At 38.6% G+C, this 17759-nt stretch overlaps 1 protein-coding gene across 2 annotated transcripts; it reads left to right on the forward strand.

The window, feature by feature from the left end:
* The first annotated feature begins 21 nt into the window (after positions 1–21).
* LOC102972429 (cytochrome b-c1 complex subunit 6, mitochondrial) lies at positions 22–7984 on the forward strand. 2 transcript variants are annotated; one of them, XM_042996991.1, is made up of 5 exons: positions 155–220; positions 3781–3807; positions 4296–4443; positions 4551–4712; positions 7769–7984. In XM_042996991.1, the coding sequence occupies exons 3-5, from the start codon at positions 4381–4383 to the stop codon at positions 7799–7801; spliced, it is 258 nt and encodes an 85-aa protein (XP_042852925.1). In that variant the 5' UTR covers positions 155–220; positions 3781–3807; positions 4296–4380; the 3' UTR covers positions 7802–7984. The 2 variants fall into 2 exon arrangements, with proteins under 2 accessions (XP_007077318.1, XP_042852925.1); XM_007077256.2 differs by lacking the exon at positions 4296–4443 and having other exon boundaries at positions 22–220.
* Positions 7985–17759: the final 9775 nt, after the last annotated feature.

The following is a 17759-nucleotide window of genomic DNA, read 5'->3' on the forward strand; positions in this document are numbered from 1 at the left end:
TAGTATATGCCAATCCGAGCGTGTGTTCGCGACTACGACGAGTCTGCCGCACTTCCGGCCAGATCGCCGGATATCCGCTGAGTGACCCTTACAAGTCCTTCTTGATCCTGAAGTGGAATAGGTGCCGCTGTTGCTGCTGGTGTTGAATTCAGGACCGTAGCGGAACATGGGGCTGGAGGACGAGCGAAAGATGCTGACTGGGTCCGGAGATCCCAAAGAGGTAAGGCAAGGCGACCGACTCGGGCCTCTTCACTGCCCTGAGGCTCAAGACCAAGCCCGCCAAAATACACGCGGGGCCCTGTTGGCCTTGGATTCGCCCCTGGAGTTTGCACGGTCGGGATTTACTGGTTCCCTCGACCCAGCCCCCAGAATTCGTCGATTCATCTTGGGCTAGTAGATGACTAGCTTTTCTCTGGACCTTGGTTTCCCCATCTTGTGAAAGCGGTGACGGTTTAACGAGAGCGAAAATGCTGTGTCGCCTAAACTTTTGTAAAAATAGTATCTGTGTTTTTAGTCAATCAGGTGTTCTGAGATCCTGGTTTGACAAGGTCAGGGAGCAAGCAGACCAACCCTAGCGCTTCCCTCCGCTCAGGTCAGGAATCCTGCTACATCTTCTGTTGAGGTTCCGGAGATCTGGCCTTATGCTAGTTTCTGTGAAGAAGGGGTTTCTTTTTCTTTGGTGGGAGTGGGAGGTATATTTGGGGACGGTGTAGGAGTGTGCAGTATAATTCTGTGAGGATGGAAGAGGGAGCTCTTTCCCAGAGGAAGAATTCCAACCTAGTAATAATTTATTGACAGCTTACTGTTCCATTCCAAGTTCTTTATATGTACTCATTCCTTTAAGCCACCCCATAGTCCTATGAGGTAAGTATTAGGTACTATTCCTGTTGTCATTTTACAGGTGAGGAAGCTAGCATAGAGAGGTTACACATCTTTTCTAAGGACCACACCTAAGAAATCATGGAGCGAGGAATTGAACCCAAGCCACATGGTTCCAGAGCCAAGACTTAGCCACAGTGCTGTACAGCTTTAGAGAAGCCAGCTAACTTTTGGTTTTCAGCCACATTTCCTATCCTTTGCTTTGTTCTCTAGTCACTTCTGGGCAGCTGTTCTGGGTTTATGGGTTCAGAGTAGTTGGAAACTAGTTGATCCCATGATTTTTCTTAGTCTTATTTTCAGAAAGAGGACCAGAAAGAAATGGAGCTTGCCTCAGGAAGTTCAGCAGGAAGTATACCAGAAAGTTCAGTAGAGCTCACCACAGCAGCAGATGAGAAAAAGAAAGTAGTCAGTTTTTTTGTTTTTTGTTTTTTTTTGTTTTAATTATGAAAACTGAGGTCTTTTATGAAGAACCTATCTATACCTTTTGGACAATAAATCTTTTTATCTAGTGTGACCTTGGTTTTTGTCATTGACTGGAAATTTTATATGAAGTAGTCCCATTTTCAGACTTGTATTTGGATTTGTTTTTCCAAAACATGCTGTGATACTTCTGCTACAAAATCATCAAAATGGTCAACGTAGTAGCATTGCTAATAGGGAAACGATACAAAGGTCTTGCTTCTGGGATACAGATTTCAGGTTTCTAACTCCGGCAGGTTAGGATTTCAATTTGGTGGGTGGGAGGATTTTTTTGTTTTTTTTGTTTTTGTTTTTTTTTAATTTTTTTTTTTAACGTTCATTTATTTTTGAGACAGAGAGAGACAGAGCATGAACGGGGGAGGGTCAGAGAGAGAGGGGGACACAGAATCTGAAACAGGCTCCAGGTTCTGAGCTGTCAGCACAGAGCCCGACGCGGGGCTCGAACTCACGGACCGCGAGATCATGACCTGAGCCAAAGTCGGCCGCTTAACCGACTGAGCCACCCAGGTGCTCCTTGTTTTTGTTTTTGAGAGAATAAGTGAGTGAGCTGGGGAGGGGCAGAGAAAGAGGGAGAGAGAGAATCCCAAGCAGGCTCTGCACTGTCAGCACAGAGCCTGTCGTGAGGCTCAAGCCCAAAAACAGTGAGATCATGACCTGAGCTGAAACCAAGAGTTGGGATGTTCAACCGACTGAGTCACCCAGGTGCCCCTGGAAAAACTTTTTCAGTATGAATTTTTTTTAAAGAGCAAGGTTAAGAAACCTTAATGAAAAACTGGAATTTGACATCCTAAAAATCATCTTCATGTTTAGAAGAGATCTTTGCTAATTGTGAGAATAAATAGCCTGGGTTGAACCTGCCTTACCCTTCCCAGCTTTCATTAGAATGAAGCCAATTGTGTTGGAATTTTGAAAACATAATGAAGGATTGCTAAGCTAATTTGTTGTGGGTTTTTTTTTTTTTTTAATATCTTCGTATATACCTTTTCTTTCCCTTCCCCAAATGTGGACATGTGCATTCACAGGAAGGCAAACACCTTAATTTAGACAGGTTGAGATACTGCAGTTCAGACTCTGCTATGCCTGAGATTTAAGCCTATGCTGATGCTCCCACAGGGAATCTTTTACATTATTTGTAAAAGTTTACATTATTTGTAAATTTGAGGCTGTGTCCCTGAATCAGAAGTAAATAGGTTAGGGCGTGGTTCCAAGTTTGTGAATGGACTACTCTAGACTTTTGATGCACTTAACACTGATAGTTTACTTAGAGTCCTGAGGGTTCAGCAAGCCAAATGCAGTAACTGGAAAGCATTGGCTATAGAAGAGTTTAGGTTTGGCCATTTTCATATTCCCAGTTCAAGTTCAGTGTCTAGAAAAAATGTTTTCCTCCTAATTTCATTTGGGATGTAAGGATGAAATTAAGCTATTTTTGGTGCTAGTAGGACCAAACAAACCAGAATTCCAAACAAAATACTTTAAGTTATATAGGTTCCATGTGAACATCAGCTTGAATCTGTATCAGAAAATGTCTAATTAGGGGTGTCTGCCTGGCTCAGGCTGTAGAGCATGCGACTTTTTTTTAAATCTTGGGGTGGTGAGTTTAAGCCCCACTGGGTGTAGAGCTCACTTAAAAAATGTCTAATTAGTGTTTGTTATTTCTAAACTGGGAGCCCTTTAAGGGGCTGTTGTGATTAATCAGATTACAGATAAGTACTTTAGAGGCTTTAGAGTGTCCTGCACACTTTAGGTTGTTGCTAATTAAAGTGAGATAGTGTGTCCTTGTTGCAATGTACTCAGGGTTTGTTTTAATTAGGTATGGTAAGGTTACAGGCATGGAGACAACTGTTTTTGAAAGAAGAGTTTGTATGGGTTCCAAGAGAAGGGGGGAAGGCCACACCACCCAGGGCCATATGGGAAAGTGCCTGGACCAGCGGAGAGAGCAAGGGAAACCAGACTTTTGGTTTCTGAGGGAAAGAATGGGTGAGGCAAGATAGTCAAGCTCTGGCAAGGTTAGGATTAGATAGTTTGAATAATTTCCTTGGGTTCTGGGCTATAGAGGTGGTCTCCAGTTGTTTGGTACTTGACTCTAAGGTGATTAGGGCAGGGACAATAACAGGTTTAGTGTAGGAGAGTTAGATAAAGGAGGTAGTTGGTAATAAGGGTTTTGGATTGGTTGGTTTATATATGAAAGATGTGTCCGTAAAGCAAGTTGCTGCATAGAAATTAGCCAGCCCTGGGAGGGGCTTTCTCTCCTGGATTAGTAACGTAGCAATGCCCTACAATGTCAAAGCATCATAAAATATAGAAAATTTAAAAAAACACAATTAATACAATGCTTATCCTCAGTAATTACAACAATCGGTATGATTGGGAATATGTATTTCCTAAATTGCTGCTGACATTAATTTTGTTTTCCTTTTTTAGGAGGAAGAGGAGGAGGAGGAATTAGTGGTAAGAGCCGTCTCAGGTTTGGAACTACCTCAGTAAAAGAAAGTTTGAGCTTCGTGAAACTCTTAAGGGCATTTTAAGGCGTCTTTACTTGACACCTTGGAAAAGATGGAAGTGGAAAAGGCCTTTAATCCTTCCTGTGCTGTGGAGTGTTTGGGGGGTGGTGTGGGCCTGGGAAACAGTCTTTTCTGGGTTTGGGGCTTTAGTCATGGCGTCAGGGAGCAGAGCAGCATGTTGAGGACCTAGTACTCAATTACCTGCTATTTATGGTTTAATAAAGAATTCTGGAAGGAACTCTTCTTATATAGTCCTTCTCCATGTTAACATTGCCTATCTAGCTGGACAGCTGGGGTTGCATAGGCCTGGCTGTCAGATGAGGAGAATTCAAATTCACAGACATTACATATCCCAAAATGCTATGTTAACAAGTAAGGCCTCCTATAGATCTACTTCAAGTTTGGCTAGGTTTCCTTTACCACCTTGTTTTTCAGATAGGACTGAGGCTTTCAGTGCATACTGGCAACCTTGGAAGGCAGGAATGTGAAACTTTCCCCTACTACTTAGCATCAGAATTGAATGGGAGACCCCATTCTGCCATTTCTGGAGGCAGTGTGGCTCTGCCAGCTGGCCTTCTGCACGGTAATTCAGAGGCAGCACCTTGGTTTGGTGGTTGTATTAATCAAAGCGGATGGTTGTGGGTCTCCTCCTATAACCCCATTTTGGTTCCCTCTGTGTTTCTCCTTCAGGATCCTCTAACAACGGTGAGAGAGCAATGCGAGCAGCTGGAGAAATGTGTAAAGGCTCGGGAGCGGCTAGAGCTCTGTGATGAGCGCGTATCCTCCAGGTCAAAGACAGAGGAGGATTGCACAGAGGAGCTCTTTGACTTCCTGCATGCAAGGGACCATTGTGTAAGTCATCCTAAAGTCAGGAAGGGGGAAACTTATAGTGGCCAGGCAGACTTGGTGCTGACAGCCTTTCCATCCTAGGACAGTTCCGTCAATAAGCATTTACTTATTGGCCCAATATATGTCAGGTCCAGTTCTGAGCACTTTACATAAATAGTCTTATCTAATTCTGTTTTCACTGGAGATAAGGGGTCGTTATCCCCATTTTGCAGATAAGAAGCTGAGGCTTAAAGAAGAGAAATGATGTCCCAACTTGGATTGGGAATCCAGTAAGAAAGCTGGATTTTGTATCTTTAAGTAACAGGCTATTTTAGAATAATTGATATCCTTGGGGCGCCTGGGTAGCTCAATCACTTAAGCGTCAGCTTTGGCTCATGTCATGATCTCATGGTTCGTGAGTTTGAGCCCTGTATCGGGCTCTCTGCTGTTGGCACAGAGCCCGCTTCAGATCCTCTGTCCCCTTCTCTCTCTGCCCCTCTTCCACTCAGTGCATGTGTGCATGCATGGGTGTATGTGCGCGCATGCGCGCAGTCTCTCTCTCAAAAATAAACATTAAAAAAAATTTTTTTAAATAATAATTTATATCCTTCAGTCTGTCTTATACATAGCAGTTGGTCCAAAAAGTTTTCTTTCTTTTTATTTATTTGTTTATTTTTAAGTTTATTTATTCAGAGAGAGAGAAGGGTGGGGGGAGGGGGCAGAGAGAGACAGAATCCCAGGCAGGAGATCATGAGCCAAAATCAAGAGTCAGGCACTCAACAGACTGAGCCATCCAGGTGCCCCTTACTTTTTTTTAAAATTTTTAAAATTTGTATTTGACTCTTTTACATGTAAGAGTAAGGTATTTTAAATAAATTACAGAGGAGGCAAAAGTTGGATATGATTGGTTACATTAAAACTGATTGGTTAATAAGCATATGAAAAGGTGCTTAATACTTTTACCCCTCAGAGAAATACAGATCAAAACCATGAGATACCAGTTCATACCTACTAGGATGGCTATAATCAAAAAGATAGGGAGAAATGGGTGAAGGGGGTCAAAAAGTAAAAAGGAGAAAATAAATGACATTTGCCCCCATGAAAAAGTTAATGATCTCCATTCAACTAATTTTATGCTTCAACAATCCAATATTTGTGTTTTAATTCTGTAATATACACTGGAAATACACAAATGTACACATGTACCCCCATTAAACACATTGTGATAATCAAGGAAGGTATTTTATGAATACATAAAAATCTAACTGAAATCATACTGGCTAGAGATAACCATGTTTTCTTGTATATACTATCAGATTTTTAAATAAAAATGACATCATAGATACATTTACATATAAAATATGAATAGAGGCATTTCTTTTTCAACATAATTTTAGTGGAAAGAAGCAAAATTTATATATAAAATATGTGTCTGTAATTCTCCATATCATGAAAGAAATAGATTGGTGTTGGTGAAATGTGGAGAAATTGGAAACCTCATACACTAGTAATGGGGATATAGATTGGTATAGCCCTATAGATAAATGGTCTGGCAGTTCTTCAAAAAGTTAGAGTTAATATGACCCAGTAATTCCACTCCTACCTATATACTCAAGAGAAATGAAAACATGTCTATATAAAAGGTTGTACGCAAATACTCACAGAAGCGTTATTCATAATAGGCAGAAAGTAGAAACGATATATATCAACTGATACATAGATAAATAAAATGTAATATATCTGTATAATGGGATATTATTTGACAGTAAAAAGAAATCACGTACTTTACTCAAAAATGTAAATTCTACCATATGATCTAGCAGTTCCACTTCTGGTTGTATACCCTAAAGAATTGAGACTGTTCAAGGACTCAAACAGATTAGTACATGAATGGTCACAGCACTCATAGTAGCTAAAAGGTAGATGCAGCCCAAATGTCCATTGTGGTATATGCATACAATGAAATTGTTCAGTCCTAAAAAGGAAAGAAACTCTGACATGCTACAACATATATGAACCTTGAAGACATGCTAAGTAAAATAAACCTATCACAAAAAGACAAATAGGTCATTCCACTTACTAGGTACCTAGAGTAGTCAAATTCATAGACAGAAAGTAGAATGGTGGTTGTCGGGGGAAATGGGGAATTCCTTAATAGGTACATAGTTTCAGTTTGGGAAATTGAAAAAAAAATTGGAGATTGATAATTGCTAGACAGTAAATTACTTAAGGCCACAGAAATGTAGAGTTAAAAATCATTAAAATGGGGGTGCTTGGCTGGCTCATTCAGTGGAGTGTGCAACTCTTGGTCTCGGGGGTTGTGATTTCAAGCTCCATGACTTTAAAAAAAAATAGTTAAAATGGTAAATTGTATATTATTTAAATACTTTTATGAGCCAAGCACTGGGCTGAGATCTGGGGATGAGATAGGCATGGTCCTTTCCTTCACCAAATTGAGCCAGCATAGAAGACAAGTAGAGTAGTAAACTCTCTTGGGTGTAGCCTTTTCAGGATGGCCTTCACTGATCCTCCTGTTTAAAGCTGCTAGCCCTCCCTGCCTTTTTATTTTCCTCAGAGCATTCCTATCAGAAGTTAATCTTACATGTATTTTATAATTCTGTCATTGTGTAAGTTCCTTAAGAGACAGAGGTATTACCTGGTTTACCATTGTAGCTTACTCAGCATCTAGAACAGTACCTGGCATATAGTAGATATTATATATAAACATTTGTTGAGTTAATAAACACTGTGATATGGGACGTATAAGTTTCTGTGGGGAAGACAGAGGAGAGACACATTTGTGTGGGGATAGGAGTTTGTTTAGAGAAGGCTTACAAGAAATTACATGTAAACTTAAGTTCTAAAGGAAAAATAAAGGATGAAAAAAGTGGGAAAGAGTTCCAGGTAGAAGGGAGATAGTATTCAAGTAACTAGGGAGTTCACTAGGGCTCAAGAGGGGTGTGGGTGTATGGAACGCTGTGGAGAGACAAGAAGCAGTATTGTTCCAGGTCATGAAGGACCTTGTAAGCCAGGATATTAAAGCTGCCGTTTGATGACATCCTTTTCTTTCCCCCATGTAGGTGGCCCACAAACTCTTTAACAGCTTGAAATAAATGTGCAGACTTCACCCCAGCCTTCATGACCTGGTCATCAGGATACTTTCTTATGGTTTTGACCATGCCATTTGTTTATTTGTGTAACTGTAAGTTCATGTGAACCTCATGGATTTTAGCTAGGCAGGTAGCTTCTATGTAATTAGCAGTGATTCCTCTTAATAAAGGCCAGTGATCTGCAGACCTGCTGCATCTTGTCCTTTTTTTAAATTTAATTTGAAAATTTCAAACATAAGACTAGGTAGAACAATAATCAACTCCCGTGTACCCATCGCCTAGCAAGTATGCATCTCTTAATGATACAAAATTTACCTTGATGCCATTATCACAGTTAACATGAACAGGGATGGCTCAATTTCATCGAATGCTGAGTCCATGTGAAATTCTCTCTTACAAGCGTCTTTTGACAGTTTTTGGTCTCAGTATTCAACAAGGTTGCTTTTTTAAAATACACAAATTATGGGGCCCCTGGGTGGCCTAATCAGTTAAGCATCTGACTCTCGATCTCAGCTTGGGTCTTGATTTCAGGGTCATGAGTTCAAGCCCTGCATTGGGCTCCACGCTGAGCATGGAGCCTACTTAAGAAATAACATACATACACACATATTTTAAAAAGGAGTGAGGAGATAATAAGTTTGTGAGGGGAAAGGTAGTGGATTCCAAGAAGGATGAAAAAAGGGCACCTGGGTAGGCAGTGCTGGCAATGGGAAATTGGTTACATACATATGAGTAGAAGACATCTAGTAAGTTAGTATATTGAAGGTAATAAGTGCTAGCAGAGAATGAGTTACAAATAGGAAGAAACCAGAAGGAATTGAACAGTGTTGAGGTATTTGTGATCTAAATAAATACAGATTTCAATGTAAGTAAATACAGATGCCAGTGTATAAACATGTAGGGGATATATATTTCTTTAGCTCAGCCCACAAAGAGGGCTTTATTCCCCAATAAAAGGAACCAGGGTTCCTTGGAGGAATGGGTGATTCCAGAGTTGGGAAAGTACAAGACATTTGTTTGTTCCAGAAAGAAGGAAATGCTCAAAGAACAATAGGGACGTGTCAAGTACACAAAAGCAACTAGCCAAATCCAGAACAATTTGAGCATCAAAATATATAATGATAGTACTGGGTTGTAACTCAATTGAATAAAATAATACAGGAATCCAAGCTAATAAAAATAAGTGAATCAATTAAAGGTTAGGTGAGGGGGGCACCTGGGTGGCTCAGATAGTTAAGTGTCTGACTTTGGCTTAGGTCATGAGCCAAACAGCCTGCCTGGGATTCTCTCTCCTCTCTTTCTGCTCTTCCCCCACCTGCATGTGTGCTCTCTCCCTTTCAAAATGAATAAATAAACCTAAAAAAAAAAAAAAAAAAAAAGGTAAGGAAGGTGATACATATTACAAAAGGAGAATGTACAAACTGTAGCTTAAATGAAAGCTGGTATCCCCACTAAGGAGACACATGGCTGTAGGCAGCAATGAGAAGAACACAGCATCACTGATTCCTGCAAAAAATAGATAAGCTGAATCTAACCAGATAAATAAAACTGAGGGACATTCTATAAAACTAGACATCGTACAAAGTAATCCTCATTTGTATCAAGATGGTAAAAGTCAAGGAAAAACTGAAGAACTGCTCCAGATAAAAGGAAACTAAAGAGACAAGACAATTGAGTGCAACATGTGATTTCAAACTGGATCCTTTTGTTATTAAGGACATTATTGGGGCAACTGGTATCTATTCTGTATTGTCCAATATGGTAGCCACTAGCCATAGATGGCTACTGAACACTTGAAATGTGGTTGAGGTATTGAGGTTTTAAATTTATTATTATTTTTTTTAATTTCTTTTTAATATTTTTGAGAGAGAGAGAGCATGAGCAGGGGAGGAACAGAGAGAGAGGGAGACACAGAATCCGAAGCAGGCTCCAGGCTCTGAGCTGTCAGCACAGAGCCCAACATGGGGCTCGAACCCCCGAACGGTGAAATCAGACCTGAACCAAAGTCAGATGCCCAACCAACTGAGCCACCCAGGTGCCTCTAAATTTATTTAATTGCAATTAAATTTGAATTAATTTATGTTCAAATTGCCACGTGTGTCTAGTGGTTACCATATTAGACAGCAGAGGTCTAGGCATTGCAAATTGAACCACCTGAGTGCTGAGGGAAGCTGGCGCTGTAGATGTTGGAAAACTGCTCCAACTGCATAAGCTGTTGCTATGTGGGAATACACAGCCAGTGTTGCCAGACCACTTGGTAAGGAGCCAGAAATCCAAGTTTTATGTTAGCTCTCCCAATTTTTTATTTTTTCCTGTCCCCATCTCCCAATTTTTAAATGTGGACAACTAACTTCTTAAAAGCATTAGGCCAAATAACACACATCTATGGGCTGGCTTTGGCTCACTAGTTTGCAACCTCTGGTTGCAAATGAAAAAGACAATATGCAGATAGTTATATATGGATAGAAAGTGAACCATGGCAAAAATGAGTACCTTGTGCTTCAGAAGTAATTGATACTCAGTATAGCCAGCAAGGCTACAGAAAGCTTCATAGATGAAAATATGGCAGTGGAGCTTCTGAGAATCTGAAGGATTATGTTTGCAAAAATGGGGCAAAGGGCCACTTGAACCTAGAAGCTCTTTCAACCTGTTGTCCTAGCTACAGGGACGGCCAGCATTTCCCAGCCATTTCTGACTTAGAACCCATTTCATGGTGATGTATAATCTCACAAAATACCTTTAAAAATAGTGGGATTGTATTTGTTGTACGTAATCTGATTATTTTCAAACAGCTCATTAAAATTCAAACATATAGGAAAGCTGAAGTTTTACAGGGAACATTTCCAAACTCATCACTCAGATTTCAGTGAATGGTTAGTAATGTGTTATTAGTTTTATCATAGGAGGAATTACCCAGAGAAAAAGCTCCAGAATTCTGCCTAGAGGATTCTTGAGTCTGTTGCTGAATATTAAGCTGCAATTGAATAGGGCAACACTCTGTGTAGCCAGGCAAAGAACTACTGGGTACCTATAAATTGACTAATTCCCAAAGTTAACAGAGGGCTGGGAGTTGTTTGAGTTTTGGCGAGCTAATGTGGGGAATTCCTATTAAACTTGTTGAACACCTGGAGCATTGACTCCGGAAGTGGACGCTTCAGCAGTAGGGCTAAAGCTAGCCCTAGAAAGAGGATACTGAAGATAGGCTATACCACATCTTAAAAAGGAGCCTTGAAAGGATTAGACTGATTCACAAAAAACCTGACTGCCTGCTGGAACAAAGTCCAAGACATTTTAAAAGAAGACAACAAAATCTAGCATTCAACAATGTAAATTTTGCAATACCAAGCATTCAATAAAAAATTGCTAGACATGCACAAAAACAGGCAAATGTGACCAGGAGAAAGATAGTCAATAAAAACAGACACATGATGATAAGATGAGAAAATAGTAGACAAGGACTTTGAAAGAGCTACAAATATGCCCAAGAATTTAAGGGAAATGAACATAATGAGAGAAGTGCAACATATAAAATAAATCAAATAGAATTTCTGGAGCTTATAAGTGTAATATCTGAAATTTAAACTTCACTGGACAAGACTGACACAAGATTATACAGTGAAGAAAAAAAAGTGTATGTGTACTGGTATGCTCTTCAAGACCCAGTAACTGAAACTATAAAAACTGAAGCACATGAGGAAAAAAAACACTAAAAATAAATGAACAAGGAAAAAGTAAACTGAGACAACATCACATGGTCAGAAGAGAGAGAAAGTGAGAGATGGGAAGAAAGAGAGAAAAACAAATTTTGGGGGGTGGTGGGGAATACCATATTATTTTATTTGAAGGAATGTTATAAATGAAAAAACTTAAGTAGATGTTTTGGAACAGAAAAAAAATGGAAACAATAATGGTTGAAATTTTACAAATTTAATGAAAATTATAAATTCATAGTTCCCAGAAGCTCAACAGACTCTAATCAGTATAAACAGAAAGGAAATCACACCAAGTCACCTATTCTCAAATTGTTGAAAACCAGTGATAAAGTGAAAATCTCAAAAAGAAAACATGCATTACATACAGAGGCACAATGGTAAGAATTACTACCCACTTCTAAGAAAAATCATCTTTAAAGCTTTGAAAGGGGCGCCTGGTGGCTCAGTTGGTTTCAGCTCAGGTCATGACCCCAGGGTTGTGGGATTGAGCCCCACATCGGGCTTTGCACTGACTGTGGAGCCTGCTTGATATTTTCTCTCTTCCTCTGCCCCTCTCCCTGCTCCCCCACTCACATGTTCTCTCTCTCTAAAAAATAAAGTGTTGAAAGAAAGAGATGTTTATCCTTAAATTCTGTATCAAATGAAAATATCCTTAAATGAAAACAAAATAAGGATGTTTTAAACAAACAAAACAGAATTCATTGTCAGCAGACTTGGATTCTACAAGAAATATTAAAGATAGTTCAGGAAAAATAAAATGCTAAATGGAAACTTTGATCTACACAAAGAAACAAACAGTCCCAGAAATGGTAAATAAATATTAAATAGAATAGATATTCTATCTCATTTAAAAAATTTATTTAAAAGATAGCTTACAGGGGTGCCTGGGTGGCTCAGTCGATTAAGTGTCCAACTTAGCTCAGGTCATGATCTCACAGTTTGTGAGTTCAAGCCCCGTATCGGGCTTCCTGCTGTCAGCACTGAACCTGCTTTGGATCCTCTGTCTCTGCTCCCCTCCACCCCCACCCCACTTTCTCTTTCTCAAAAATAAACATTAAAAAAAATTTTTTTTAAAGATAGCTTACAATGAAAAGAACACATTAAGTAGAAAGAAATTATAAAGAGTAGAAATCTATGAAATAGAAAAGAAAGGAGGGGTGCCTGGGTGCCTCAGTCGGTTAAGCATCCAACTCTTGATTATGGCTCAGGTCATGATCTCACATTTGTGAGTTCAAAGCCTGAAATAGGCTCTGCACTGACAATACAGAGCCTACTGGGATTCTGTCTCCCTTTCTCTCTGCCCCTCCCCTGCTCTCTCTCTCTCTCGCTCTCAAAAATAAAGAAATAAACTTTAAAAAAAAAGAGAGAAAAGAAAGTAGAAAACCCATAAAACCAAAATCTGGTTCTTTGTAAAATTCAACAAAATAAACCTGTAGTTAGGCTGACAAAAGTACCCAAGAGAGAAGACACAAATTACCAGTATCAGTGATGAGAGAGGGGACATTACTATAGATCCTACAAACCGGGTCAGCAGCCTTTTTCTGTAAACATTCAGACAGTAAATATTTTTGGATTTGTGGGACATATGATCTCTTGAGCAACGATTCATCTCTATTAGAGCCACAGTAAATGAAAGGTGGCTGTGTAAAAATAAAACAGTATTTGAAAAATTGGCTGAGGCTGAGTTTGGTTTGTGGCTATAGTTGATGCCCCTTGCTACAAACACTAAAAGGGTAATAAGCAGATATTCTGAACAACTTTATGTGAAGAAAACTGGCAACCTATGTGAAACAAATTCTTTAAAAAACTCAAATTGTTAAAACTGCTACTGGAAAATTCAAATAGCCCTATATCAGGGTTTCTCAAATTTTAGTAGTACTTACATTTTGGACTAGATAATTTTTTGTGTGGGGGATAAGGTTTTCAGCAGTATCCCTGGCTTCTGCCCACTAGATGCCAGAAGCACCATATAGTTATAATAACCCCAAATATCTCCAGATGTTACCAAATGTTCCCTGGGGAAGGGATATCATCTCTGGTTGAATATAACTGCCCTATGTCAATGAAAGAAACTGAATTCACAATTAAAAACCTTCCTTTCCACCTTACCCTGTACACCCTCCCCCCCAAAAAAAAAAACAAACAACAACAACAAAAAAAAAAACCAAAAACAAAGCCACCCAAACACCCAACTCTACGTGGCTTCACTGGTGAATTCTATCCATAATTTAAGGAAGAAATAATACCAATCCTATAAAAATTCTTTCAGAAAATAGGAGTGAAGGGAAAAAAATAGGAGTAAAGGATGCTTTCCAAATTCATTTTATGAACCCAGCATTACCTGGATATCAAAATCAAGCAAAGATATTACAGAAAGAGAAAATTTCAGGCCAATATTCTCTGTGAACACAGATGTAAAAATATAACAATATATAAAAAGAATAATGATACATCATGAACTAGTATGTTTTTTTACAGGAATGCAAAGTTGGTTCATCATTTGATAATCAGGCAATATAACTCATCATATTAACAATACAGCAGAAAAATCATATGATCATCTCAATAGATACAGGAAAAGCATTTGAAGAAAATCAACAACCATTCATAATTAAAAAAAAAAAATCTCAGCAAACTAAGAAAGAGAAATTTCTCAATCTAGTAAACGACATCTGTTTTTTTAAAAAAAAACCTATATAACATCATATATAATGATGAAATACTGAGTGATTTCCCCCAAGAATGGAAACAAGGCAATCTACTACTACCACCTGTATTCAATGGTGTGCTGTAAGTCATAAACAGTAAAATAAGGCAAAGGAAAACAAAAGGCATACAGATTGGAAACAAGTAAAAATGTCTTTATAAAAAACATGACCTCGTGCACAGAAAAAGTGAAAATAGTTCCAAAAAGTTACCAAAACATAATTTAATTTAGCAAGGTCTCAGGATGTAAAATCAACAGACAAAAATCAATTGTATTTTAATAACTAGCATTCTCTTGAAAAATGAACAAAGTAAGCCTGTCACTGTCAATTCAAACAATTGATAGTACCAGTCGCCAAAGATAAAAATTGAGCTAATTTTAGGGACACCCGGGGTGGCTCAGTCAGTTAAGTATCTGACTCAGCTCAGGTTATGATCTTGTGCTTCATGAGTTCGGGCCCTGCATCGGGATCTGATGTCAGCAGGGAACCTGCTTCAGATCCTCTGTCCCTCTCTCTCTCTGCCACTCCCCCCTCACACTCTCTCTCTCTCTCTCAAAAAAAAAAAAAAAAACCAAAAAACAAAACATTAAAAAGAAAAAAGAGAGAGACAGAGAACGAGCAGGGAAGGGGCAGAGAGATAGACACAGAATCTGAAGTGGGCTCCAGGCTCCAAGCTGACAGCACAGAGCCTGATGCGGGGCTTGAACTCACAAACTGCGAGATCATGACCTGAGCTGAAGTTGGAATCCTAACCGACTGAGCCACCCAGGTGCCCCCAAAAAACATTTAAAAAAAAATTTTGCCTTCAAGCAAAATTAGCATTTTGAGAGGCACCTGGCTGGCTCAGTCGGTGGAGTGTGACTCTTGATCTCAGGGTTGTGGGTTTGCAAACCATGCCGGGTGTAGAGATGAAAGAAAGAAAAAGAAAAAGAAAAAAAGAAAAAGAAAAAGAAAAAGGAAAAGGAAAAGGAAAAGGAAAAGAAAAAGAAAAGAAAAAAGAAAAGAAAAGAAAAAGAAAAAGAAAAAGAAAAAAAAGAAAAGAAAAGAAAAAGAAAAGAAAAAAGAAAAGAAAAAGAAAAAGAAAAAAAAAAGAAAAGAAAAGAAAAAAAAGAAAGAAAGAAAGAAAGAAAGAAAGAAAGAGGTGTCTGGGTGGCTCAGTTGGTTAAGCATCGGACTTCGGCCCAGGTCATGATCTCATGGTTTGTGAATTCAAGCCCTGCATCAGGCTCTGCTGACAGCTGATAGTGCACAGCCTGCTTTGGATCCTCTCCATCCCTCTCTCTGCCCCTTCCTCACTCTATCTCAAAAATAAATAAACATTTATAACTAACTAATTAACTAAATAACTAAATAAATAAAATTAGGATTTTGAAAAAAACTGGTACCCATTATTGTGAGCTTAAAAGTTTTCCTAACATTTAAAGTTTTCGATGAGATCAGTAGTGATATTAACAAATATGATTTTTGATGTTGTATAATGAATGTGAAAGCATTTGTAAGATCTGCATAACTCAGTGACCCTGATAATTTCCAAATAACCACTGTATGATGTGACAAATCACGCTTAGGCAAAAGAGTCATTTTAACTACAAGATAGATCAATGGATCTCAATGTAACAGAGTATGAAAAGTTCTAGATATGGTTTCAGATTCCACACTGCTATCAACTTTTTTTTTTTAATATTCATTTAGTTTTGGGAGAGTGTAAGCTGTGGAGGGGCAGAGAGAGGGGGACAGAGGATCCAAAGCAGGATCTGCACTGACAGGCTGAGAGCAGCCAGCCCAGTGTGGGGCTTGAACTCACCAACCCTGAGATCACCACCTGAGTGGAAGTCGGATGTTCAACCAACCAACTGAGCCACCCAGGTGCCCCTGCTACTGACTTTTTTTCCCCTGCTACTAACTTTTAAGAAAACTACCACTTGTCCAATTTTGAGATAGTACCAAAGAACATCCAGTATATATGTCCTATATATATATATATATACATATATATATGTAATTAAATATTAAAATACTCCTCTTTTCTAACCACCTATCTGTGTGAGACTGGATTTTCTATATATACTTAAACAACATATAACTATTTTTTCATAAAGATACCTATATTATCATGCAATGGGTTTATTGTTATTTTTAATGAGTAAATATTTAAAATATTTTGTTTTAATTTCTAATCTGGCAAATATTGATAGCAAATAAAAAGCTTAATAATTCTTAAGTTTTAAGAGTGTAAAGTGTCTCAAGACCCAAAGGTTTGAGAATCATTGATCTACTCCAACCCTCTCTCTCTTGATTCCCTATTTTATAGATGGGTAAACTGAGGCTTGGAGTTGGAAAGGACCCATCACAGGGAGACTGTGGTTGTGGTCCTGACACTCCACATTCGGTTTAAATCTGTGCTGGGATAACTCCTATTTAGTGTATTCAATTTCTCTTCACTGGATCCTTATCTGGATTTAAATGTCATGAGATTTTTTTTTTTTAAAGACTTTTCTCTGGGCACCTGGGTGGCTAAGTCAGTTAAGCATCCAACTTCGGCTCAGGTCATCTCGAGGTTCATGAGTTCGAGCCCTGCATTGGGTTCTGTGCTGATAGACCAGAGTCTGGAGCCTGCTTTGGATTTTGTGTCTCCCTCTCTCTCTGCCCCTCCACCACTCTCTCTCAAGAATAAATAAACATTAAAAAAAATTTTTTTTAATAAAACAAAAAAGGCTTTTCTCTATGCACACATCTCCCTCCATCTTACAACTGCTAGGTCCCTGTTACAAACTTCTTTCTCATCTTTCACTCACTCATTCAATGACTATTTACTGAGCGCCAACTATGTACCATATACAGCTCTAGGTGCTGATAATCTAACAATGAATTAAACAAAATCCTTGATTTGATTTTTAAAATCTTACATTCTGGTGAAGGGTCAGAAAATTGGTCCAGAACTTGTAAATGGGCAGAAGAGAATTACTGGGTGCTCTTTCATTGTAGTGCTAGAGTATACCTTTGATTGACTTTATATTGACTAGGCTATTGCACAACTTTGTAGGGGTAAAGGTTAGCTTGTAAGAAACCAATGGCAAATGCAAATTACTCCTATCCATAGTAATGCAAATGGATTTTGATCAGTAGAGATGGAATTGATTTCCATCTGGTATAAGTGATAATCCCAAACATTATAGTTTATTACTGAAGATTTTAATGTTTTTGCAACTATCAGCAAATTCATTTCAGCATTCCTTTGACTGATAATCTAAATATCTGAAACTCAAATTCTCATTTGCACAAGTCTTACCATCTAACTGGTTCCCTCATTATTTAGGATAATAATGGAGGAGTAGTTTATTATGATGAATAAAATCTTTGGCCTGCGCTCACTTTATCTTTGTGTAAGAATTATGTTTCCCACCTTTTGCAAATTGTAATTTAGCAGACTATATGAAAAAATACATAAGTTATAAGAATAAAGGCAGGTTAAGAGGACAGTTATTAACTGGTGGTGTAGCATGTACTAGTTTAGATAGATAGGGCCAATCAATCAATTCT

The sequence above is a fragment of the Panthera tigris genome, chromosome C1 (assembly GCF_018350195.1).
Source record: "Panthera tigris isolate Pti1 chromosome C1, P.tigris_Pti1_mat1.1, whole genome shotgun sequence".
Taxonomy (NCBI): domain Eukaryota; kingdom Metazoa; phylum Chordata; class Mammalia; order Carnivora; family Felidae; genus Panthera; species Panthera tigris.